Below are 27,917 nucleotides of genomic sequence, written 5' to 3'. Positions count from 1 at the left end.
GCCTATGATTCTCAGCAACATGGTAGGTTTCTGGAGAAAAGGATAAGCTTATTTAAACCAGTACAGGTAGTTTGTCGTTACTCCCGGAAAGCACATATTGTCAGTACAGGTTCCCCCATAGCTGGGTGGACAAGATGAACATGGCACTCCCACTTTATATGGTGCTTCTCCAATCCAATTGCCTCTAGGAGAGAAAAGAGGAAACTGGCATTAGTGCCCCTCACCCATTTAGAAATATTAGATTGTCCTCAAGTGAATGTGTCCATGTGTTGACATGACAATTGTTTTAAGAAATTTAAAACACACTGAAAGTGACATACAGTTTTTATTCCCGCATTAACTTATTCTATTTTTTTAAATTATCAAATACTACCTCTTTCAGTATGTTAATAATATCTAAATAATTCATAGATACTCATTGAGGTCACACCAAGTATGATGTTATCTAAGTACTGGAACATTAGGTTTATTCTATTCACATCTGTCCTGTCTCTCACAGCCTAGAGCACAAAGTCAAGCCACTTAAATTTACTCCTACGAAAATCATTCTAATGCTCTCTAAGGATGGTCAAGAAATATTAAGCATTTGCTGGAAGGCTGGAAACTGAGAAATAACTAAGAAGACATCTTATACCCAATAAATAGGCTATAAATGTTCATAAAATGTGTTTCCAATGTTGTAAAATATTTTAGATTCCAGCCTTTATAAAAACAAGGATCCAGGGAAAATTATTCTTATTATAAGAGAATAATGGCTCAAATAATGATTCCAAACCTTTTCCACATATAAATTCATGTCTACTAAATTTTGGTAGCTTTAATAACACTGAATGCTTTCAATTAAACTACTTTGTTTTGCTAGTATTTTGTTCTGTCACTGTACTGATTGTCATAATTATAATAGTGAGCCACATACACCATTTAGGATACTTCAAAAAGGCTGCAATATCTGAGTGTCATTGGGATTTCTTAATTCAGAAGGAGATAGTAATAAATACATTTCAGTAGCATGATTACTAGTAATTAAAATACAAAGAAACAAGATTTGGGAAAGCAAGGTGAGGAAAATTTAAGATAAAAGGCCAGAATCTTATTTCCTCTTCAGAGAAGTTTCTCTTTAAGTCGTTAGTCCACTTATTTGTCAGGCAGTTATTGTTCTTGTTGTTTCTGAGGATTTGTTGTTGGGGGATTTAATTTTTTGAGTTCCAGGTATGCTTTAGATATGAGACCCTTGTCCGTTTTATGGCTAGTGAAGATCTTCTCCCAATCTGTGGGCTTTCTATTGATCTTGCTAGCTATGTCATTTGCCATGCAGGAGCTCTGCAGCTTCATGCAATCCCATTTGTCCAACCTTTCTTTGATTTGTTGTGTTTCTGGGTCTCTATTAAGAAAATTTCGGGGGCTGTGAAGGTGGCTCAGTGGTAGAGTGCTTGCCTTGCATGCATGAGGCCCTGGGTTCAATTCCTCAAAACCACATAAGCAGAAAAAGCTGTAAGTGGTGCTGTGGCTCAAGCAGTACAGTGCTAGCCTCGAGCTCAAAAGCTGAGGGACAGCACCCAGGCCCAGAGTTCAAGCCCCACAACCGACCAAAAAAAAAAAAATTTGGCCTGTGAGAAGGAGACCTAGGGTTTCTCCTATTCCGTCCTGTAATGTTTTCAGAGTGTCTGCTTTGACTTCGAGGTCTTCGATCCATTTGGAGTTGATTCTGGTGCAGGGTGATATATAAGGATTTAGCTTTAGTTTTCTACAGGTGATTAACCAATTTTGCCAGCATCATTTATTGAATGGTTAACAGACACATGAAGAAATGCTCAACCTCTCTAGCCATAAAAGAAATGCAAATCAAAACAACATTGAGATTCCACCTCACCCCAGTTAGAATGGCTACAATCAAGAACTCTAATAACAACAGATGCTGGAGGGGATGTGGCTAAAAGGGAACTCTACTGCATTGTTGATGCGAGTATAAAGTTGTTCAACCACCTTGGAAAGCAGTATGGAAGTGCCTCAAAAGACTGCACATAAACCTCCCCTATGACCCAGCAATCCCACTTTTGGGCATCTACCCAAACAATCACAAACAAGGCCATACTAAAGTTACCAGCACCACTATGTTTATTGCAGCATTATTCACCATAGCTAAGATATGGAACCAACCCAGATGCCCCTCAGTAGATGAATGGATCAAGAAAATGTGAGATATATATATATATATATATATATATATATATATATAATATGAATTCTATGCTTCCATTAGAAAGAATGACATCACCCCATTTGTCAGGAAATGGAAAGCTTTGGAAAAATTATATTAAGTGAAGTAAGCCAGGCCCAAAGAAACGTAAGTCCCATGGTTTCCCTTATTTGCAATAACTAGTACATGTGTAGGGCAAGTAGAAAAGGTCAAAAGCCATGCACATATGACCATATAAGATGATGTCTAAAAAAAAAAGGGCCAGAATCAACAGATTCTACCTTACTCCAGTTAGAATGGCCATTATCAAGAAATCTAGTAACAGATGCTAGAGGGAATGTGGCCAAAACAGAACACTACTACATTGTTGGTGGGAGTGTAAATTTGTTCAAACACTCTGGAAAGCAGTATGGAAGTTCCTCACAAAACTAATATAGAGCTCCCCTATGACCCAGCAATCCCACTGCTAGGCATTTACCCAAATGACCACAAACAAGGCCATCTGAAGCTACCACCACAAGTAGGTTCATTGCAGCATTATTTACCATAGCTATGGAACCAACCCAAATGCCCCTCAGTAGACGAATGGATCAAGAAGATGTGGTATATATACACAATGGAGTTCTATGCTTCCATCAGAAAGAATGACACTGCGCCATTTGTAAGAAAATGGGAAGACCTGGGAAAAATTACAGTAAGTGAAGCAAACCAGGCCCAAAGATACTTAATATAGACTTCATTGTTTCTCTCATTTGCAATAACTAGAATATGTCTATGATATTCTTAGCAGGGGATCACAATAGCCCAATTGCTAAGTGCATAGAACCATATAAAATGAAGCATATCAAATGAACTCCAAGAATTGGAAACAAGAGGTACTTATTATGTCCCGTATACAGTTATTTTATTTTTTCTTTCTGTTTTAGTTGTATACAAGCTTTGTATATAAGCTTGTATATAATCTTATCTGATCCATGAAAGGGAAAGTAAATCTCAGAAACAGCAGGACAAAGGATGAACTAATACAACAAAGATATTCACTAGACATTATGTTGGAAATGAACTTTACAACTTGGGGGGAGGAGAGTGGGGAGGGTAAGCAGGAGAAAATGAGGGAAGGGTAACAGTGTTTAAAAAGAAATGTACCCATTATCTTACTTATGGGACATGACCCCTCCTGCTAATTACCTTTACAATAAATTTTTAAAAATAAATAAATCAGATTTTGAAAACAAAGAAAGAGAGTAAACTATGAAGCAAGTTATCATTTTCCTTAAAACTAAGTAAGACTCAGAAGTGATTATAAAGCATATCTATAGAATATGACAATATTTAGCAAAAACAAAAAATATTCAGATATTTTTATATTCATGGACATTGGCCTATTAAATGAGACTTGCTGATTAACTTTTCATATTACTAAGTGCAATGGAGTTCTATGATTGTTCATCTTCACTTAATTTTATGACATATCCCGCCTTGGCGATAAGAAAATGTCAGCAAAATTTTGATAATATCTTATGCTTCTCTAGAAATAGCCAATGCCATTTTATTATGACTGTGTTTCACAATTTCATCCCTCTCTTTTCCTGTCTGTGTTAATAATTTTATTTCCCTCTGTGTAGTTACTTAAAGCTATGAAAGTATATGAACCCAGGCTATGCTATCTAAATTTTATTGAGTTTCTATTTTAGAAATTTCATAGCAGATATTTTTGTCAACAAAATTTAGAAGTAGAATTTTATTATATCCAAATTCGAGATTATGAACATTGATATAAATCACAATTATTGAATATGGGGTAATGGTATTTAATAGTAAAACAAGTAATTCCTATATTACTCATTCTATTATTTCTTGTTCTGTTCCATCTAACTACATTTTTTCTCTCACTTTCTTTTCCCTTTCTCCCTCTCCTTTTTCTCACACTGAAAAGCAAACTAGAGATAATTCTATATTGACACTGGAAAAGTTCTATTTTCCTGTCAGTCAAGATTTAAATACTCTTCATCATCTAGAGTCCAGAAAACACTTTTATTAAAACTGAAATTATTCTGTTAATGCAATATTTTAATTTCTTGGACCTATAAAGAAATAACATACCACATCAGTGACTTTACAGAATTCGAATTCTTGGGCCCCAAATGGAAAACTAAAATGCAAAACTTGAAGCAAAACATCTCTTTGACCACTTGGTTACTATCTGCCAGATTTATATCAGGGAGAATTGATAAAGGCTTAATAAAAAGTGTGGAGCTAAAACTATAAAACAAATGCAAACATCTTTTTTAAGTGCTTTAAAAATAGTGCAGAGATCCTATTTTCCACCTAATAATGATGAAGAGAGGACCATAGGGAAAATCATTGTTTTTCTAACGTTATAAATTACTGCCCTGGCACACAACCCTATCAATGAGTAATGCAGTTGATCATAACACATTGTTACCCTCCCTCATCCTCTCTCACCCCCACTGGAATAGGTGGAGAAAATCTTTGTCTAGGAGTTACTTTGGAAGACATGAGGAGTATCATAAATCCTTTGCAAATTTTAGTATTTATTCCAAATGGAACAGAACTCTGTATAAATATTAGAGCATTTTCTCATCTAAAACGTTATTATTATCAAGAAGACATTTTGTCAAATATTGGCAAGTGTGTGTTGATCTTTATATTATAAAATGATCCTAAATATGAGCATATTCTATAATCTTTGATAAAGTTTTAGGATACATTTCATGGAGTCAATATGGGTCTCACTGAATATTTTTTAATCAAAAAAGAAGAGATGGAAAAATTTTGCTTTCCTAGTAAAAATGTTGAGTGGACACTCTATTGCTGATAAATCAGAATATTCCCAACATTCTGGTATTGATATATCAGATAAATTTCCTAGGAGATTATTTTCTGATACCTGTTATATAGTTCTTAAAAGTCTGAGAAGTACAATATTTACAATAACCATGATAGAAGAAATATGGTAAGGAGAATTTATTAAGCTCCAGAGTCTCAAAATATTTTGCTCCCATTTTTAACCCAGAATCCCTGCCCTGGTGAAACTTTTCACTTTATCATTCTCTAGAGAATGTAGGAAGCACGGTGAGATTCAAGATTAGAGGCTACAGTAGCTAACTTGCTTAACTGTCTAATATGCCTATCAAGCCAGAGAGATTTAACAACACTCCAGGATCTGGGAAGGAGCATCAAGCTTGATACTTACTTTGGAGCATAGTTGCACACCAAGTATACTGCACGTCTCCATACTGATCCCCAGACATTCATGTTTTGGCAAGTATGGATTGCACATCCTATCCGATTAGAAGTGGCCCAAACCATCTGTGAAAATAAACCAATACTTTCTTATATTGTTAAGAAAATGAATGTTCACCCAAATAAAAGTATTTTGTAAGGACAAGTCAAAAATTAGCAAATTAATTGAAATAACCTGTGTATAATGTGTACACATAGGACCAAAACATCTCATGGGACACCTGGGGTTGCAATCCTGAGGGTAGGGAAAGGCATAATCTTTCACTTCGTCATACCATGGCTTTACCAACTGAAGGATGGAGCGGTATCTAGATATCAAAAGAGAACACATAGAGTAGAAGACCTTAGAGCATAGTATATAAAGTGGGCTCATGTTACATTATAACTTAAGTATCATCACTTATCACTACTACCACCTAGTAGAATTTTATATTTCTCCAAGTAGGGAAAAACATGAAAATGATCAATGATATTACATTTGTCTATATTTGTCTATATTACATTTGTCTATTATTTTGAGGAGAAATGTAAATATTTCAGGAATCACCAAAGTCTTATTTAATTCACGTCAAACTTTTCCTTCACCACGATTTCATAAATAGTCTGGAATTAGACACATGAAGTAATGCATCTCTTTATCTCTTAAATCTGAACCTGAATAATAACTGAAACTCATAATTTACTGATGGGACCACTGATTTTCCTCTCTTATATGTATGAGATAAGTCAATGAATGTTAGATAATGACATTCCTCAGTAGTAGAAAAACTTATCCTATTAATAATAGCTTTACACACAGCTATATATATATATATCTACATACTTATGTATATTTTTGATTTATTATTATATAAATGTGTCACCATGAAAACAATATGTAAATGCAAATGTTTTCAGTTTTATCTATTTGCTAATTTATATATTCAGGTATAACAACCATGGGAAAGTATATACACACATCCACATGCGCACGCGCGCGCTTGTGCGCGCGCGCGCACACACACACACACACACACACACACACACACACACACACACACACACACAGTGGCTTTTACAAAGTCATGCAACTTTATCCTCAGAGAGGAGACAGGATATAGTCTCATCCTTTCTTTGATTCTTTGAGGGCTATGACAAATACAGCCTTGGGAAGTGTGCTCCAATGGTGAAAGGGGAAACTGTTCTCCTTTAACCAAATATATAATTCTTAAAGATATCAAGAAGTTCATAGGCCAAGCATCCATGCCTGATACACAGTGATTACTCAGTAAATTCTTTCTGATATTACTCAAAGTTGGTGTAGTTCTTCATTCAAGTTCCTAATTAATAAGGTCATGTACAGAAATTGCATCAGTGAAACTTCTCTGTACCTTCCAGTTCGAACAGACAGATTTTGGCCCAAAAATCTCAGCAAGTAAGAGGGTCCGTGGTCCCAAATGCAAGTAGCAGCCCAAGCTTCAGCAGATTTTGCAAGATTTTCATCCCAGACCTGTAGGGAGGGGGAAAAAATCTTCAGCTTTTGTGGATTTGCTATAGGAAACAATGAGTGAAAAGGAGGAAATGGCGTTACTATTTCCTAGATTTCTTCCAATTTACAGTATTGTCTATTTTAACTAAAACAAAGCCAATTCCAAGTAGTGTTACCCAAAGTTTTATAATGCAGTTCATGCAGTTAAGCAACAATTTCTATAATTTTATTGTGAGAATACTGAGTAGAAGGGTTACAATTACATGGGCAAGATAATGAGTACATTTCTTACCAAGCATTGTAGCCTCCTCCTTTGTTTCCCTTTCTCATTCCTTCCCATCCTCCCCTGCCCCCCCACCCAATCCTCTGACCTCCCCCCACTCCACCCCCCACCAAAGTTGTAAAGTTCATTTCAACATAACGACTTGTACATCTCATTGTTGCAATGGGTCCACCTGTATCCCTATTTAAATGATTTGTTTTCCCCTTCCCCTCCACAAATTAGACTGACATCAAATACAGTGAAAGCAAGGGTTATACCATGGGAGAGGGACATACAAAGCAACAAAGAAATCATCTTATAAATATGTTATAAACAATCGCATGAAAGAAAAAAAACATTTGAATACATATGTTAGGGTTCATTTCTCTAACATCAACTTATCTGACCTTTTCTGCTTGACTCAGACATATACTAGTTATTGCAAATAAGGGAAACCATGGACCTATGTTTCTTTGGGCCTGGCTTACTTCACTTAATATAATTTTTTCCAAGCCTTTCCATTTCCCTAACAAATGGGGCAATGTTATTGTTTCTGATGGAGGCATAGAATTCCCTTGTGTATATATACACATTTTCTTGATCCATTCATCTACTGAGGAGCATCTAGATTGGTTCCATATCTTAGCTATAGTAAATAATGCTGCAATAAACATAGTCATGCCGGTAGCTTTAGTGTGGTCTTGTTTGTGAACATTTGGGTAAATGCCCAAAAGTGGGATAAGCAACAATTTCTTTACAGTATCATGTAGGTCCAAAATCCAGACCTCAGGGATAGGTTAACAAGAATGTCATACACGATTATAACTGGGAAACTAATCACTGATTATATATATATATATATATATATATATTTGGAGTCCAGTCGTGGGGCTGAACTCTGGGCCTGGGCGCTGTCCCTCAACTCTTCAGCTCAAGGCCAGCGCTCTACCACTTGAGCCACAGCGCCACTTCTAGCTTTTTTCTTTTAGCTTATGTGGTGCTGAGGAATCAAACCCAGGGCCTCATGCATGCAAGGCAAGTGCTCTACCACTGAGCCACCTTCCCAGCCCAATCACTGATATTTGAATCCAGCAAAATCATTTGATTTCCTTAGAGATTATCTTCACAAAAGGAACTATGCTATGAAGACATATTATACAAACGTGATCAAATTTGTTAACATTGATTTATGAAAATTAACTATTATATCACACATTTCAAAGGGTAGATGATATACTCAGTATAATAAATCCCAGAGTTTTAATATTTCATCTTAATTGAATCTTTAGTAGTAATAAATGGAGAATTTACAAGTTTAATTGGTCTGAATTGAAAATGAGCTAAAAATAACTTCACAATGCTACATAGGTGTTACAAAATATAGTATAATATAATTTAATTAAATTAAGAAAAAGAGTAATTTGCTTTTCTTAAAGAAAAGTTAACAGAGATACCATTCATGTATGACAAATTTCATTAATTGAAAATTTGAAGAAATATTCATAATAATTGAGAAAAAATTGTAGGATAAATCTTGATTTAATATACACTCATATTGAGTAACAATATGATTGACATGCTCATTTCAACATCTACACAGGGAAACAAGCATTTGTGAACCTGAAAATAATAATTCAACTCTGAAATAGTAATCTATATTCTAGCAAAGTACAAAAATACATATTTTTCATATATATTTATATATTATATACATATAATGTATATTATTCTTGAACAGAGAAGTGCTCTTCCAAAGTTTTTTTCCCAAGTAGGAATAATTAGGGATGTATTTGTCTGTTAAAAAGGATTTTTAATTGAATATTATGGTTCAATGTTATAGCATTATTTCATAAATTATTTGTAATGGTTATATATTATTCTACCTGAAACTTTTGTGTTCAGATTGTGACTACACAGGGGTTACTTTCCAATGTTTCTTATAAAATAAGACCTTATATGAGGAAGAAGGGACAGTTTCATACTTTCACAAATTCAGAGACTTCCATTTGAGAACTTAGGCCTTTCCTCTTCATCAGGCTGTGTATAATTAGAAAATAGGCATATGTTCGTGGAAATTACAAACTTAAGCAAACTCATGGGATTGCTTGACTCTGTCACTGAAAAGACTTGATTTCCCCCAAAGGACAAAGTTTACCTAGATTTATTGAATATAACACTATATTTAAGTGAAAGGAAACAACTAGGGAATTTGAAATAAAAGAAATGTAAATAAAAATGAATGAGCTTTGCAAAAGGCAATCTCAGCCAAAAAGCCAAGACAGATACCCTCTAAAGAGATGTGCTAATTCTTTACAAGGTATTTTTCTAATGAAAAATAATGATCTTCAAAAAATTGAGGCAGGAGTACATATGCTCACTCATTATATTCATTATATTCATGTTAAATTTTAGTATCCTCAGCCTGAAATTAACATTTTGTATAGCTGTAGTATTTATCCTGTCCATCAAAATTAATAAAATGTGGATTTTAAAAATACAGATTTCAGTTCTCCAAAATACAAAACACAATGGTTAATTCACAAAGGAATTTCAGATGGACTAGCATCAACAAATTTTATTTCCTGAGAGGTTCTTGAGTTTGTAACATATACTGTAAATATATACAGGTAGAAGAAAAATCTAAAAGCACAACACATTTAACAATTTTAAAAGTACTTTATAAGGTTCCAATTGTATGCTCATTCATATATGTAAAATCTAAATATTATATCAAAGAAATAAACAAAAATTTCATTCCTGAAATTATTTTTAAAAAACCATATATGGCTAATATGTGAATAGCCTCTGTTAAATATTGTAAGATGATCTGATATGAGGGAAATGTATTTGACATTACTGAGGACCACATATTTGGGTTTCTATTAAATATTTTACAAGCAAAAAGATAATTTATCGGAGAGAAGTCCCCATGTCCTTTCAAAGAAGGTTCTGGAAGGCCTGAGAGACATGGGTCAATTTCCAGATAGACTTGCCCTCCATGTTGCATACAATTAACTGTCATGTTCTTGCTACAGATGGATCAGGTTTTGTGTTCTTTCTTGCCTCTGTTCTCAAGCATGTCTCACATTCACCTTCTAAAAGGGAAGTCTGCTTGGAATAGGGAATGCTGAAATTTGGAGGTTGTGACATAGCTTCTGGTAAACTTGAATTATGCATTTGCTTTTCCTCCATAAGTTACAATTCACATGAAAAGATGGGAACCTAATTTGCGTCTTTTGTCTCCAGTATACTTAAACTTACCTATATGATGAGGTCTTAGAGCGATGAAAGTAACGGTCAACTTTTACAACTATAAGAGATTTTAACAAAAGATTTCTTTCTAGTCTATATAGAGCATTCTTTCTCACACACAATCTATTCTTTCCTTATACAGAAGCTCTATTTTGACATGAAGATTGTAGGGTATTAATGTCAAAGAACTTAACAACTTATAGAAGTTCAATGAATGGAATTGTAAATTGCCTAAGCATTGGATTTAGTCCATAAATTTATTTTTCTTTTTGTCAGTCTGTCTTGGGGCAGGAGAGAAGGTACTCTGCAAGCCTTTTATTGTTACACAGACATCCTGCTGTTAAGTCATGCCTCCGGATGATTATTTACATTAGTTCTTTTTCAAATGGGCTCTTGCTGTCCTGAAATACTTCTGGACCTGGTTCTTTACCTTATCTTTTTCTGCTCAATACTGGAGTTCTACCACTTGAGCCATACCTCCACTTCCATGTTTCCCATCACAGATGAGATTACAGGCACAATCTACCACACCCAGCTATTGGTTGAGAAGGAGTCTTGCCTGGATGTGCAGACTGATTTTGAACCATGATTCTCATAATCTCATTCTCCCAGCAGCTGAAATACAGGTATAAGCCAATGGTACCCAGCTTTCTGAATTCTTGTTAGCAATGTAACTGATAACTTTGAGAATCTGTTTTTTCACGATATTTTATTGTTATTATAAAGGTGATGGATAGAGGGGTTACAATTATATAAGTCAGATAAAGCATACCTTTCCCTCACTCTCTCCCAATCTGTTTTTGAACATTTAATTTTAAATTATTTTAATATTATACCCTATAATAGAGAAAAACAAAGGGAGAAAATAAACAATACATCCCAATGGAGAAAACAAGGTCACAAGCATGCATTTTTCTTCGAATGCCTAGTAAACACATATGATACTATTTTCTTCTGTTAGCTATACTGAATAGTTGATAACTACTTTGCTTTTATTCAAAATTCTGTCTTTTTATTTCCCAGCTTTGTAAGTAGAAAAGGCACTTTCATAAATATTTTGCTTTTAAATATTTCAAATCTTGTTTCCTATAGATGAGGTAAAAATTAAGACTATTATTCATGAATATAAAAAGCCATTTACAGGCCCAACTAGGAGCTAGATATTCTAATTAAACTAAGTAATTCATAAAGTAAAAATGTCCTACAAAGTAGTAGAATATGCACAGGATTGTAGGTCTCCCTGTTGCTCAAAAGAGTTTTATTTTAATTTTTGGTATTAAGAGCCATTCAGTTTGTCAGTTCATAAATGGATTGAGTTCACTTTGGGCTAAAATATTCATATGTAGTATTAATAAAGACAGCTATCTTGAGCTGGGCACGGTGCCTTGATTATAAATCACAAGAAGTTGTGCTAAACCCGGAATTCAAGTTGATGTTATTTAAATTTCTAGAAGAATTGTAACAGTTAGAGATAAGATAAATATTTTAAAAATACAGAATTCTCATCAAGACATGTCACATCACAGACATTTCAAGCTTGATTTGAAGAAACATAAAACCAAATCAAGGAATGTTCTGTGATGGAAGGTTGCTGACTTCTTTCCGTGATCTGTTCTTTTTTTACATTATCATTATCTTTAGTTGTACAAAGGAGATGTCATTCAACAAAGTGGTTTATGAATATACTATATTTTGCTCAATAAAGGAATCAAGTAATGATATAAATCCAACCCAGTTGATAAGATCAACTGTCCTAAAGTTCTTGGCTCCATAAAATAGAGGCAACCAGGATCATGAAACACATCTGGAATAATCTATCCAGCCAGTATCTGGGTCAATAAAAAATACAACCAAATTAGAAAATAACCTCAAACATTACTTGGTGCTCTGTATCTAGAGTTGTTTGATATGCTATGTTTTGTTTTTCTCCTTAAGTAGATAGCTTTTAATTTCAATGATAAGAATTAAGTATAGGAATGTTCAAAATGATAACCTCTAATAGAAAAGGGATGGATTATTTGGAGTAAATAATTGTTCATACTTGCTTTTTTAGTAGTGAATATGTAATGATTTTCTGTAGTGATTAAGAGAAAATGGACTGTTACAATGACAAGTCATTTTACATTTTCATCATAAAATGTGATTTTAAGATGAAAATGTTAAAAAATAAATCTGTTACATTTTTAAAATTTGGTGACTGAGGATCAAGGGTCAATGATAGCATATGTTATTTTTCTTCCCTTTGTAGACAGTCATAGACTTGAAGCATGACCACAAAGTAGTCTATGCAATTCCCAAGAATAGTATGTGAAATTTAGGTTAACTTGAGGGTCATCATATATGAAGAAATTACTAAATAAGACATTAAAAGAGAAAAATCAAATAAATCTATAAATACAGCTTAAATTTAACTTTAATTTGTATATTATAGCCACTAAATATGCTTGTCAAAATCTATTATCTTTATAAAATGATTCATAAATTGAAACAAAAAATTGACAGGAATATTACCCTTGAAAATTAGTGGATGCCGAATAACTCATTGTGTGCATGGTAATCATACTCAAAGACATAAAAAAACTTAAAATATGAATATGACACTTAAATTTATTTTCTTGTGCATGTATGTGGTGGTACTGAAGTATAAGCTCAGTGCTTTGTTCTGAGACAGTGACTTTTCCAGTTGGGCCATGCCTACAACCCATTTTGCCCTGATTATTTTTGATACAAGGTGTTGCTTTTTAGACCACAGTCTTTTATGTTTCCCATATGGCTTAGATGATAGGTACACTCTACTGAGTCCAACTTTTTCTTTTGAGATGGGGTCTTCTGAGCTCTTTTTTTAATCCAGGCTAGCCTACAACTTTGATCTTTCTAATCTCAGACTCCTATATATCTGAGATGACCAGTGCTAAACATTGCATCCAGCTATTGGTTGAGATAGTGGTCTAGCAAACTTACCACCTTAGTGACTGGGATAACAGATATAACATGTGTGGAATAGGGTTAGCAGGAGAATTTTCCCACTGAGTCTGCTCAGTCAGTTAGCTTTAGCATAATGGAGAGTAATCTGTCATCTCCGCTCTGTGTGGGTTGGGCCAGGTCATTTCCAACACTATGCTCTCATTGGAGCATACTCAAGGTGGAACTCAGCCAGGCAGGACAATTAAAGAAGGACATCTCTTGCCCAGAGACACATGATTTCAGCTCCCAAGTAGCTCTAAGTGGCCTTGTTCATGAATACAAGTGTGAAGAGGGATGATAACTTGCTTTTCCATTTCCTTAATGACACAAATTCTTATCTTAGGTAAGCTTTTTAGAATTCAAATATCTTGGTGCAGCTTTTTCTGGTAGCCTGTGTTTGTTGATAGAAATCAGATGGGAGTTGCTTGTAGCAACTTAATATTTAAGAGAAATGGTAGCTGAGAAAATTTGGTGACTGAGGATTAAGGGTCAGGGATAACATATGTTATTTTTTCTTCCCTCTTTGTAAACACTCATAGATTTGAAGCACAATCATAAAGTGGTCTATATAGTTCCCAAGAATAGATACAATACTGTAAAAAGATTTGATTTCATGTGAAGAACTTCTTTCTTACTATTCAGTGCTGTCTTCAAATGAAATGCATGTGTGGAAATTATTTAATGAGCTAAAGAACTAGAGAAATGAGCACGTGTTTCACTGTATTGTACTATCATTTAAATCGCAGGCTCACTGTTGGGAAGAAGTACATCCTTATCATTTTGACTAACATGCTCTATGATCCTGGAGAAGTTATGCTCTTCAAGCTTCAAGTTTCCTATCTTTAAATGATAAAACTTGTCCCCATCTCTCAAGATTGTGGTAAGCATTAGACGAAACAGAGACTGGAGAGTATTTAGCACCCTGCTCTCTCATCAGAGCAAGAATGGCCCTATTATTATTGTTGAGGTTCAAGAATAGTACTGATATCCATGAACTGGAAAATCTCCTGAAATGAGAACCAGCATGAAGTGCACTTTTGATTATATTACCAAGCATTAATCTTTAATTCCTAGGCAGTAGGATTGAGTAAAACCAAGTAAACCCTAAAACAACAAAAACAGTAACAAAATTTTGTAAAAATAGTAAAAACAAACAAACAAAAACTTCCCAAGCTGAGCATTGGTGGTTAATGCCTGTAATCCTAGCCACTCAGGAGGTTGAGATCCAAGGAATAAGGCTTGAAGCCAGCCCAGGCAGAAAATTATGAGATTCTTATATTCAATTAACTGGCAAAAGTCTGGGAGTACAGGTGTGGCTCAAGCAGAAGAGTATCATCCTTAAATAGAAAAAGCCCAGTGAGACCAGGAGACCCTGAGTTTAAACCCAGTACCAGCCCTCCACCAAATATATATATACATATATATATATATATATATATATATAAAGACATTAATTTCACATTTTAAATCATTCTTTAGCATAGGTTTTTTATCATTAAGTTTTAAAGTCATTGCTGATAGAGTCCAGTGATGGTCTTCTTATCCGAGGAAATATAACACTAACCAGCTATAGATTAACAAGGAATGGTTGCAAGAGATGGTTAACTATGTGTGGTCAATATCTTTCCCATCATCTCTCCACTACAATATTCTTAAAGCAGACTTCCTGATTGCTTGCCTTCCCTGGGATCTCTGTGCAAACCGCGCTTCGCACGGTGCCCACTTGTCGGAAGAACTCAAATGCCTTTCCACCCACCTACCCTCTGCTGAAAATGTGATCTACCAGGAATGCAGAGAAACAAGTTTGGTAAATTGTTCCTATTTGATTAAGTCATCAAGTATGAATTTTGAGGCACTTTTAAGCAGAACCAACTATTGTGTCCTCAAGCAACATTTTGGACTGCTTTGCTTTTAAGTACCTGGTATGAAATTTTAAGATATTTCATGAAAAATTTATTCTGAAAACAGACACAACTTGTTGGACATTTTTCCATATTTGCGTCAAAAAAGTGTTTGGTCCCTGAATTCAGATGCTATGGATGACATGGTCCGGAAGCATTCAAATTTTATCCTTCCAAACCTCAGATTCGCATGTATTCTTTCCCAAACATTTCTAATAAGCAGTTTAAACTATTAGTTGGTTGTTCTTGTTTTTAATCTTCCCTGTCCTGCCTCCCATGCCACTGTTTGGAAATTTTCACAAACGACCAAGCCTGTCCAGGTCATAGCTATTGAATGGCCATTATGCCCATTAAATAGTTTTCAGATGTATTAAATTCACACCAGACTAGCCAGAATCATCAATTTCTAAATTTCCATTTATCTGATTCTTTTTTCCCAAAGCTTTACTCTGAATGTGTCAAGAAGACATAGGCTCTTGAAGCAGATTTGGATTAAGAATGGTTTACCTCTCAGTATTTGCTTTTTAAAAAAAGACGGAGTGTGGCATATTCTTACAAAAATTCTTGAATAGATTCCCAGACATAAGCTCACCCATCCATGCTGTCTCCACGACACTACCCTACCTCTCTTTTAAAGTGTTCCATTTTGACTAACAAAGCATGTTCACATCCCAAATTCTCTGCAGTGGAAGAATGCACCCTCCCACATGCTGGCTGCCTTTTTCAATCTTCATAGACATGTTTCCTTGAGGATAAACCTGCAGCCACTTAATGGCTTCCTGAAACCTGCTCTTTATTTTGTGTTCTCTGACTCTGAAGAAAACAATTGTCCTCCTCAATGACAGAGACATCGCCCTTGTCTGCTGGTCATATCAATCCTCATTCTTTCCCATCACATGAGTTGCTTACAGCTACTGACTTGAACATCAGATCTTTCACAGCTCCAGCTCACTGCATTTGCCTCTCTATTGTTTTCAACTTCAGTTTTCTTTATCTATCTGCTTCCCTCCAATGTGTCCCCCACCTCCATGGCCAGTATGCCTTCCTGAAAAGTGCAAATGTGGTTATGGAACTTCCCACCTGACTAACTGGGAACCAGAACTGGATAACTTCCCAGCTCATAGTTTCCTGTGACGTACAACAAACTCAAGTTTCTTGGTGTCCCTCCCCCCCACTGTCAAATATCCTTATTTTTTTTTCTGTACTAGGACTCAGGTCCTCATGCTTTTCCTCAGCATTTTTGTTTATGGCTGGCACTCTTTCATTTGAATCATACCTCCAGTCTCTCACTTTTTTCTTTCAGCCACTAAACTAAGCCATATAGAAATCTACCCATGCCTTTAGAATATGCTTCTTTCCTTTTTTTTTTTGTCAGTCATGGGGCTTGAACTCTGGGCCTGGGCACTGCCCCTGAGCTCTTCAGCTCAAGGATAGTGTTCTACCACTTGAGCCACAGAGCCACTTCCAGTTTTCTGGTGGTTAATTGGAGATAAGAGTCTCATGCCCAGGATGGCTTTGAACCATGATCTTCAGATCTCAGCCTGCTGAGTAGCTAGGATTACAGGCACCCAGCAGAATATTCTTCTATTTTGACTACATAGTTCCTCTGTTCTGTTCTTTTCTTCCTTCCTTTCTTTCTTTCTTCCTTCCTTCCTTCCTTTCTTTCTTTCTTTCTTTCTTTCTCTTTCCTTCTTTTCTTTCTTTTCCTTCCTTCCTTCCTTCCTTCCTTCCTTCCTTCCTTCCTTCCTTCCTTCCTTCCTTCCTTCCTTCCTTCCATTCTTTTTCGTCAGTCATGGGGCTTGAACTCAGAGCCTAGGCACTATCCCTGAGCTCTTGCACTCAAGGCTAGCACTCTGAGCCACAGCACAACTTTCATTAATTGGAGATAAGAGTCTTGTGGACTTTCCTGACCTAGCTAGCTTTGCACCATGATCCTTAGATCTCAGCCTCCTAAGAGCTAGGATTACAAGTGTGAGCCACCAGTGCCCGGCAGATCCTTTTTTCTTAATTCTCTCTTTTATAGCATTTGTTTATATTTTGTAGTTAATATTCATAGCACTTTTGGGGGGGTTGCATAGGTTTTTTTTAATTGTAAAAATATCTTACAGAGGGGTTACAATTACATGGGCAAGATAATGAGTACATTTCTTATCAAGCATTGTTGCCTCCTCCTTTGTTTCCCCTTCCCATCCCTTCCCATCTCCCACAACCCCACCCCCCACCCCCCTCTCAGCCAAAGTTGTAAAGTTCGTTTTTCGACATAACAATTTGTACATTTCATTGTACAATGAATGCAATGGGTCCACCTGTATCCTGATTTAAAGGATTTGTTTTTTCCCTTCTCCTCCACAAATTATACCAACATCAAATACAGTGAAAGCAGGGGTTATACTATAGGGGAGGGACATACAAAGCAACAAAGAAATCATCTTATAAATATGTTAGAAACAATTGCATGAAAGCAATAACATTTGAATATTTATCTTGGGGTTCATTTCACCTAACACCAACCTTTTCTGCTTGATTCAGACATATACTAGTTATTGCAAATAAGGGAAACCATGGGACCTATGTTTTTTTGGGCCTGGCTTACTTCACTTAATATAATTTTTTCCAAGTCTTTCCACTACCTAACAAATGTCATTCTTTCTGATGGAAGCATAGAATTTCATTGTGTATATATACCACATTTTCTTGATCCATTCATCTATTGAGGGGCATCTGGGTTGGTTCCATATCTTAGCTATGGTAAATAATGCTGCAATAAACATAGTTGTGCTGGTAGCTTTAATATGGTCTTGTTTGTGATCACTTGGGTAAATGCTCAAAAGTGGGATTGCTGGGTCATAGGGGAGCTCTATGTGGAGTCTTTTGAGGAACCTCCATAGTACTTTTTTGTGGAATCATAGATCTCCCTCATCTTGTGATTTCAAAGCATCCTGAATATGTAGTGACTTAGTGCTAACATACTACCCTGCCACTTTCTTGTCTGTTAACAGTACTTCCTACCATAGTACCGTGAATACTAGTGCTTCAGCATAATACCAAGAAAATTAATTAAAATTGAGGAACAAGGGACATAGGACTGACTGACTCTTACCCACCAGATCTCTGTCGCCCCACATTGTCACCAGAAAGCTATTAATTTCAAATATTTACCAACTTTTTTCTATAGGACAAATATGATGCTGAGTTCTATAATTACAAGAAACAAATAATCTTCCTGTTCATTGTGGTCAAATATTATTTGCCACTAAGACAAATCCTAAATTCTAGGAAGCAAGGTCACTCTCTGTGGCTGTGTGTGTGGCTGCCAGTTTTTTGAGGGTTTTTGCCTGTCACCTAGAGGTGATGTTCTGAAATATATTTTGTTCATATGTTTCTATTTGTACTTCTTACAACATATCATAAAAGTGGAGACAAAGTAAATGTTCTTGCTCTCAGCTGGCTCTGTAGAGAGCTGTATGTAAGGAAGCCACCTTCAAGGTGTGTATGTTTTTTATTGGTATACAAATAATACAGATCAGCATGTACCTTGGAAGAAAACTCCTGCAAAATGTTCCCTGTCTTCATTAGAAGCCAAGACACTTAAAAGGTTCAACATTTAGGGGAACAGGAATGCAGAGCTCGAAATGTGCTAGAGAAATGCCTCTCTGTCAGCAATCTTTCTCAGTTCACTGATTTCTGGCAGTGATCATCAGGAGGCCTTCTAGTGGTCATAAAAGCATTCATTGAAGAGATTTAGGCTAGACACATCAAATTTCCTCGGTTTCTAACTAGAAAATTGAGTTAGCCTCCTCAGATGAGAGGAAATATGCCATCAGGGACAAAATATGGCTTTATTTTTTAAAAAGACATTGATAGACATGAAAAATGTTTAGTCCACTTCTTAAGAAAAGGGGGGAAATAAATCAATTATCCACATGATATTCCACATGGGATCCAAATAAATGAATTAGGCAGTTTTGGGCATTTTTGGCATTTTATTCCCAAGTGGTGAATGATAATTCTAGGTTAACAGTTTATTGGTTCTTTCTGAAGCTTTGTTAATCTGTTCTCCATGCATTTCAGCCTGCTTTACTATCTGTTATTGAATTCATAACTAGAATTTTTCTGTTTTTCAGAGAAGCATAGGAATTGATTCGTTGAACTGTGAATTTCCTTTGTACAACTACTTAAGGATCATTTTTAAAAAAGAAAGCATAGGAAATTTTGTTCCTGAGCTTTGCAAACAATATCTGTATTGCCAAATAAAATGAGTCACATTTTTAATACAAGTGGTTTGGGCTTCTTGATATTGTGCTACATATTGTTTGTGTGTTTTTTTTTTCAGATTCACATTTATGGAAATGTTATCTATCACCTGACTGCCTAACCTTTTAATAATTCTGTGAAGATTACTAACTTCTGCACCATAACCCAGTGAATTCTTCTTGTTGTTGTATTTAAGTAAAGCTCTGCTGTTTCTCTTCTGTTCACATTTGCCTAAAACCTCCTATTACTTGCTATCACCTCTCTGGTGACTTGGACAAAATCAATTCTCAGGTCATCTTCCTAAGATGGCCTTCCTAAGCTTATTTTCAAACTGCATCTTCTCCCTAGTTGCTTTTTCATATTTAATCCTTAATCTTTTCTGAGACTCCTCAACTCTATAGCTTAAATATTAGGGATGTTCCATGCTGGTGATTTTGTTCCTGCAGTTTTGCTACTGTACCAGCCAGCTAGCCAGCTCCCGTACTCTGCACCTATCAAATGCTCCTTCTCCTTCATCATCTCCTCCTCCTCCTCCTCCTCCTCCTCCCCTCCTCCTCCCCCCCTCCTCCTCCCCCCCTCCTCCTCCCCCTCCCCCTCCCCCTCCTCCCCCTCCCCCTCCCCCTCCCCCTCCTCCTCCCCCTCCTCCTCCTCCTCCTCCTCCTCCTTCTTCTCTGAACCTTTCATGGCTTTCCAGCTGGAGATAAATACTGGGCCATGGTATTTGTCTGTACTACTCTCTTTAACATCAATCTTATTCGGCAGTGCATTCTACTAAATTATATGCTCAGTAACTTCCCCATTTGCTTTGTTTTTACTTCATTGTTGATATTTTAAGGACAGCAATTTCTAGCTTTGTGTCTCTTCCTTTCATGGAAAGACCTCAGAATGTTTTTAAAATTAATTTAGTCAATTGATTTGAATTAGAGGACATCCTACAAATTTTACTCCGTGTGGGTCTTGCAAATTCATTCTTTGGAGGATAATTCTTATTCTAAGAAACTAGTGTGGTTTGTGGTTTAGAGCCATGGCTTAAGCTACCCTTCAGAAGAATGAAAAACAGCTGGTAGCCAAAGAACTCTGGAAATTAGTCAATAAGGTAATTGTAGAACAGAAGCCAAGGGTAAAGAAGTATGACTTGAATATTTAAAGTTATATCTAAACAGTGAGAATTTGATGGGAGTACATCAAATGCACATATGGAAATATCACAATGAAGTCTCTTTATATAATTAATATATACCAATAAAAAGGAAAAAGTAAAATCATACCTATACTATTATTTGAGTGAAAAGTAACTTTTAGAAATATTTCACCCAGAATGTTTTCAATTAGAATCATGGGCAATTTTTCCAAAGAAAACACTATAAAACCATGAGTTCCAAATTCTGGTGTTAAAGAGATTTTTACCATTTTTTTAAATCAACTGCACACTCTATAACATAACCAAGTACTTAAGGAAGATTAAACTGATTGTTAGATCTTTTTTAGAATTCATAAAAATTGCTTTATTTCAGGTGATAAGGATGAAATATTGTGATGAACTACTAAAATATTTATGATAATATCAAAATTAATGCTATTTACATACCTACAACAATTCATATAACAATTCATTTTCAACTAAGGACAATAAATAATGGCTGATCACTACCTATACACAAGGAATTGCTCAAGAAAATAGAGATGGAAAAGATGAATAACCATCCATTTAGCACCCTGAAAGTTTAGAATTGGGAACTGAGCAAGAAATGCACAAATCATATTTGATAGTGATGAAGACATGATGGCAGACATTGAAGACCACAACAGTTCAAAAGAGAAATCCTGTGTAATTATGGGTATAAGAAATGTCACTAAAGAATCCAGCATCCTAAAAAACTTGAAGCTGGAGACTGTCAAGGGGGAGAAACTGGCACAGGGAAAAGCTTATAGAGGTGGAGATGAGAGAGATTACAAATCAGGCTGGTGCATTTAGAAAAAACTAAGAGGAAGATTGTGTTCCACTAAGCTCTGAGGTTCTCTCCAGGGTCAGCCCTCCCACTGCAGAGGATCATTTGCATGCAAAGTTGGTGACTCAGGGCACAAACATTTGTGATGTAGTCATAGTAAGTTTGTGATGTACTTGGTACTGGTTAGAGATAGAAAGAACTAGCTTTCCAATTGCTTGCAATCCCCACCAATGTTAAAAAGAAGTTGAAAAGAAGGTCACAGTGTCCTATTTAGATGTGTACTTTTCACTTAGCCAAGAGTTAAGGTCACTTACAGTGCTGTCCTGACCTCCAAACTATCTATCATATTATACTTCCTACTTAGTGTTTTTCAGGGATCAGATGAAGCATTTCTATCAATAAATAAACAAAAAGTCACTACCGTGAATGGATTTTTCTAATGGAACTAATCAATTTTCTCCCACCTCTGGATCTTTGCTCTTTCATCTGCCTTTCTCTCATCTATTAGTGTGGCTTATTCCTTTAATTTTCTACAGGCCAGTCTCACTGAGTTTTTCCTGAAGCCCTACTATGTACTGAAGCCTCACCAAACTCTATTTTTTTCATAACCTTTCATCTTTGAGCATACTATGTAATTTATTTATGTGGTTTATTGTCTGTTCCCACCCATGGGACAAGAATATCTGTCTCTCTTATTCATGAATGCATACCCAATATGTAAGATAGTAACAATATATAGAAAATACTCAACAAATATTAAAGAAATAAAAAAATAAAGAAAAGTGGACTTATGCTTAGCATTTACAGGGATATCTGAGAGCCTATATTTTGCTGGATAGAACTTACTATTCTCGTTGCTTTCACTGAATGAAGGAAAATGTATAAATATCTATAATGCTATGGTTTCTAGTTACTCTAAAAATAAGCCATATGTAAGGGTTCTGATAGCTAAGAGAATAATAACAAGGGATTGACAAATAGAATATATTTATAGAATTTCCCCTATGTATTTTGATTCTTTTTGCGGTTATTGTGTTTTGGAAGTCAGGGGGTTTGAACTCATGGCTTCACGCTTGCTATTCAGGGACTCTGTACTTGAGCCATGCCTCTCTAGTCCTTCTCCTGGCATTTTAAGAAAAAAAACGAAGTCTCACATCTCCAGTGGGCATTTTTAGATCTATCCAATGAAAATGATGTTTCCAAGCATGAGCCTGGACCTTTGGAAGTCCAGACTGAAATTCTAATCCCAGGAATGCCATTCATTATCATACCACCTTGCTTGGTCATTAACTTCTCTGAGTCTAAGAGATTTCTTTTTCTTTTTTCTTTTCTTTCTTTCTTTTTTTTTTTTTGCCAGTTCTTAGGCTTGAACTCTGGGCCTGGGTGCTGTCCCTGAACTTCTTCTGCTCAAGGCAAGCATTCTACCACTTGAGCCACAGCTCCACTTCTGGGTTTTTTTTGAGTAGTTTATTGGAGACAAGAGTCTCACCAAGTTTCCTGCCTAGTCTGGATTTGAACAAAGATACTAAAATCTCAGCCTCTTGAGTAGCTAGGATTATAGGCATGAGCTACCAGCACCCAGCTTAAGAGATTTCATTTGTACAAGGAGGATAACAATCTCAACCTCATAAAGAGTATGTGAACTACCAAATGAGATCATCTATGGAAACAATTAGTCAAGGCCTTAGCAGAGAAGCAACTAAGTAAGTGCATATGAAATGGATTAGTTGTTGATAAGTTGGAGGAAATACAACTAGATCAATGTATCTATTCAACCTGTTTCTACTGTACTGCCCTCACCTGTGACCCCTCTACCCTCAATGTCATTCAATAGTGAACTGCATTATATATTCTTAGGTTTCTATGTCTCCTATAATTCCAAATGGATCTTAGATACACCAAGTAAATGCATGCAAGACTGTAAGTGGACAGCATAGCCATAATATTATAATTAATAGGAGTAGAGTAAACTTGCCTTCAAAGTTGGCCCAGAGGTCTTGGTCCTTACCTTAGGGAGCTTAACACTGTGATCTATGACAGGAAGTTCCCTAATCATGCAAGCCAAGTACTTTGCCTTTCTGAACTCAAGCCAACGCAAGTTTCATCATAATCTGTAGTAATTTTTTTTTGGGGGGGTATGGTAGTGGGGCCTGAACTCTGGGCCTGGGCGCTATCCCTCAGCTCTTCAGCTCAAGGCTAGCACTCTACCATTTGAGCCACAGCGCCACTTCTGGATTTTTTCTTTTTGCTTATGTGGTGCTGAGGAATCAAACCCGGGGCCTCATGCGTGCAAGGCAAGCGCTCTACCACTGAGCCACCTTCCCAGACCAATCTGTAGCAATTTTAAGAAGTACTTGTTCCTCTTTTCCTTACATATCTTCATTGTTTCCTAGAGATACCTCTCTGAATGGTTAATTGTTCTATTTTTAGACCTTGAATGTGTTTTCATTGGGCATCTTCCACAGAAAGCTTAAAGAAACCCATTAAAAGCTAACATTTATTCAACATCAATTTATCTGTAGGTCTGGCATAATTACTCCTCAACTTACACATTGTTCACAGCAATCCAATGTGGGAGATACTACAATTATCCTTTTCTTGGAAATGGTAAAAGAATTTGCCCAGTTTAGCATTTACCTAAACGATCACAAACAAGGCTGTACTAAAGCTACCAGCACAACTATGTTTATTGCAGCATTATTCTCTATAGCTACGATATGGAACCAACCCAGATGCCCCTCAATAGATGAATAGATCAAGAAAATGTGGTATATATACACAATGGAATTCTATGCTTCCATCAGAAAGAATGACATTGCCCCATTTGTTAGGAAATGGAAAGACTTGGAAAAAATCATATTAAGTGAAGTAAGCCAGACCCAAAGAAATAAGTCCCATAGTTTCCCTTATTTGCAATAACTAGTATACATCTGAGACAAGCAGTAAAGGTCAGATAAGATGATGTTAAGCAAAATGAACCCCAAGATAAGGACACAAGTGGTTTTTTTCTTGCTTGCTATTGTTTCTAACGTACTTATGAGGTACCACGTGATTTTTTTTTTGTTGTTTGTATGTTCCTCCCCCATGGTATAACCCCTGTCTTCACTGTATTTGATGTTGGTATAATTTGGGCAGTGGAAGGGAAAAAACAAATTGTTTAAATAGGGAAACAGGTTGACCCATTGCAACAATGAAATGTACAAGACACTATGTCAAAAAACAAACTTTGTAATTTAGGCGGGGGTGGGGGGTAAGGAATGGAGTTGTGGAGATGGGAGGGAAGGGATGGTAGGGGAAAAACAAAGGAGGAGGCAACAATGCTTGATAAGAAATGTACTCATTACCTTGCTCATGTGATTGTAATCCCTCTGTACAGTATTTTCACAATAAAAAACTTATTGAAAAAAAGAAAATGTTATACACACACACACACACACACACAAACACACACATTGGAATTCTATGCTTCCATCAGACAGAATGATATTGCCCCATGTGTTAGGAAGTGGAAAGACTTGGAAAAAATTATATTAAGTGAAGTAAGCCAGGCCCAAAGAAATAGGTCCCATGGTTTCCCTTATATACAATAACTAGAATATGTCTAGAACAAATAGAAAAGGGCAAAAGCTATGTACATATGACCATATAAGATAATATTAAGCGAAATGAACCCCAAGATAAGGACACAAGTGGATTTTTCTTTCTTGCTATTGTTTTTAATGTATTTATAATGTATTATGTGATTTTTTTTTTGTTTCTTTTGTATGTTCTTCCCCCCACGGTATAACCCCTGTTTTCACTGTATTTGATTCCGGTGCCCTGCATCTTATATATACATTTTTATAATTTGGGGACGGGAAGAGAAATAATAAAATGCTTAAATAAGGATACAAGTTGACCCATTGTAACAATGTGATGTACAAGACACTGTTGAAAACTTCAAGGTGTGGGGGAGGAGTTGGGGTGGTGGGGAGAGAAGGGATGGTAGGGGAAAAACAAAGGAGGAGCTAACAATGCTCAATAAGAAATGCACTCATTACCTTACTCATATAACTATAACCCCTCTGCACAGTATTTTTACAATAAAACATATTAAAAAAGAATTTGCCCAGTTTATATTCCAGGACTATGATTTGAGCCCAAACATTAACACACCAAAACTACTACTCTTAATCAGAAGATCATATTACTCTTCACCTAGAAGGTCAGAGTGAATCTTTTTCCTTAATAATTCTGTGCAAAATGTGTTTTCAGAATCTAAATTGGACTTCTATGAATGGTGACTCCTTTAGATTATTTGGCAAGTCTGTTTCTTTTTCTCTGACACTGGCATCAACAATTGGTCAAGTTCAAAAGGTTTATTTATATAAAACAGATGGATCTACAGCATGATTGAAATTATGTGTGGTACCACCTTCCCCCACCACAATTAGGAAATTCCATGTTAGTGGTCTTCATTGCCTTCTACCAGCTGCAGAATGTGTTCTTGTAAAGTACAGGACTTTAACTCATAACCCCAATCAATTCAAAACCCAAAATAAACTTTCACAAAACTCCTTTCCTTTAATACAAACTTAAGATTTTACTTTCCAAGGGAAATGGTTTAAACATAGGCTATTTTTAAGATAGAGCAAAGAATGTGTCCATGGCTAGTTGGAACGTAATGCAAACACTCCAGCCTTGCCATACTTATCTGCAGGACAAAACATTAAATCACAAGAAGAAAGACTCAGCATGTCGTTCTCTTAGAATACAAATACCATAAGAGGTTTGCTCAAGAAAGGGAAGACACACCTACCCAGGAGTAAATCATCCACATGAAACCTATCTTTTCAAGAAATATTTTCAAAACATGTGTTAGCTGATAAATAAGACTATTGGATTCAGAAAACAGAAAGGTTCTGAGTTTCTTCTATAAAAAAAAGTAGATATTCCAAATGTGGTCAGGTAACATATTCTGTTCTTTATCTATGTCATTATATATAAGGTGTTCAACTGTACTTGTAGAACTCACTGAAGAAAAATCCATGTTGATCTTCCTTTTTCTCCCTTTCCTACACACTGTCCACCCCTCTCCCTCTCTGTCTCTCCCTCCCCATCTGTCTCTGTCTCTCTTTTTCTCTCTCCTAAACCTATCACTCACACCTCTCTCTCACCCATCTCCTCTCTCTATCCCTCCACCTCTGTCTCTGTCTCTCTCTGTCTCTGTCTCTCTCTCACACACACAAATACACACTTTACTTCTCCCATGGACACTATGTAGCTCACTTAACACATACAAACCCCATGTTTCTTGCCACACAAACATCTGTGGTCCTTTTAACATACAAATCAAAGTTTCCTCATTCAGGACTCAACAACAAGAAGAAGAATGCTTCTTACCATATATTCCATGTTTGCTGCTGGTGGAAACACTTTACCCCGAACTTGATTATGATAATCAAGAATGGCGATCATGTCGTTCTGCGAAATGTAGCGCTTCCGCCTGGCTTTGGGGATATCCGCAGAGTCTAGTGGTGCGCTCAGAGCGGCTTCAGTATCAGTGAAATTATTGGTTGGCGGAGATGAGTCAGTGGAGTTGAGTAAGACGACTGCACTTGCTTCACAGAGCAGGGACAACAGGAGAGCACGGCTGACAGCAGAGATTGCTATCATTTTTGAGGGGTGCAAAACCAGATGCCACCAAATTTACTTTACTTTAAAGAAAAAAGGTAGAAATTAGGTTCTTTGAGACAAGAAATGAGACTAGAAGATATAAATTCATAGCTAGCATTTGGGAGCACTCTTTGATTTGGCTTTCTTAAAAAATAAACAAACAAAAAACAAAAACAAAAAAACAGCATTGACTCCCATAGTAAAACCTCTAGCAGAACCTATTGTAAAATCTCTATTCCTTTTGCTGTGTTCCCAGGCAGACACTTCAGAAGAACTTTCTAGAACCAAAGGAAAAATAAATAGTATGACTACTAACCCTAAAATGAATCTAAATTACTTGCCACTGACAGTTAACATACTAAATGCATTGCTGCACATTTGTTTTCAGTGGGAAATCTTTAGGAATTCAAGTCTACCCTGAAAGTGAAAATGCATAATAAGCAACAACAGAGAATGGACTGATCATGTCTCCTAGATATTCATGTACACAAATGATAGATCTCATACAAAAACAGTTTAGTAATACAGTCTCCTTTCTAAAAAAAAAAAATGAGCTACTTTAAGTTCAATGCATGCAATATAAACTTGTTGAGCCAAATAGCTTACCTCTGCACAAAGCCAAAATGAATATACTGTTCTTCCAAAAGTTTAAAGTTCTTTGTTATGTTGTAGCATGAACTCTTGTAAGAGGAGTGTGTCTTATTACAAGTTCTCAGAGAGCAAAAGCCTGCAAGGTTTGAATGCTGCT

The 27,917-nt window shown here is 36.1% G+C and overlaps 1 protein-coding gene across 2 annotated transcripts; it reads right to left on the bottom strand.

The window, feature by feature from the left end:
* On the bottom strand, positions 1 to 27,917 carry Pi15 (peptidase inhibitor 15). 2 transcript variants are annotated; one of them, XM_042680700.1, is made up of 6 exons: positions 27,776 to 27,917; positions 26,897 to 27,210; positions 6,835 to 6,953; positions 5,640 to 5,772; positions 5,415 to 5,530; positions 1 to 184 (listed from the first exon to the last, which is right to left on the bottom strand). In XM_042680700.1, the coding sequence occupies exons 2-6, from the start codon at positions 27,167 to 27,169 to the stop codon at positions 49 to 51; spliced, it is 777 nt and encodes a 258-aa protein (XP_042536634.1). In that variant the 5' UTR covers positions 27,170 to 27,210; positions 27,776 to 27,917; the 3' UTR covers positions 1 to 48. The 2 variants fall into 2 exon arrangements, with proteins under 2 accessions (XP_042536634.1, XP_042536635.1); XM_042680701.1 differs by lacking the exon at positions 1 to 184 and adding an exon at positions 4,174 to 4,281 and having other exon boundaries at positions 27,776 to 27,826.

This window comes from Dipodomys spectabilis, unplaced genomic scaffold, assembly GCF_019054845.1.
Source record: "Dipodomys spectabilis isolate Male_0828 unplaced genomic scaffold, ASM1905484v1 ptg000063l, whole genome shotgun sequence".
NCBI lineage: Eukaryota > Metazoa > Chordata > Mammalia > Rodentia > Heteromyidae > Dipodomys > Dipodomys spectabilis.
The sequence above is the reverse complement of the archived record's forward strand: the minus strand, read 5'-3'. Positions and strand labels throughout refer to the sequence as shown.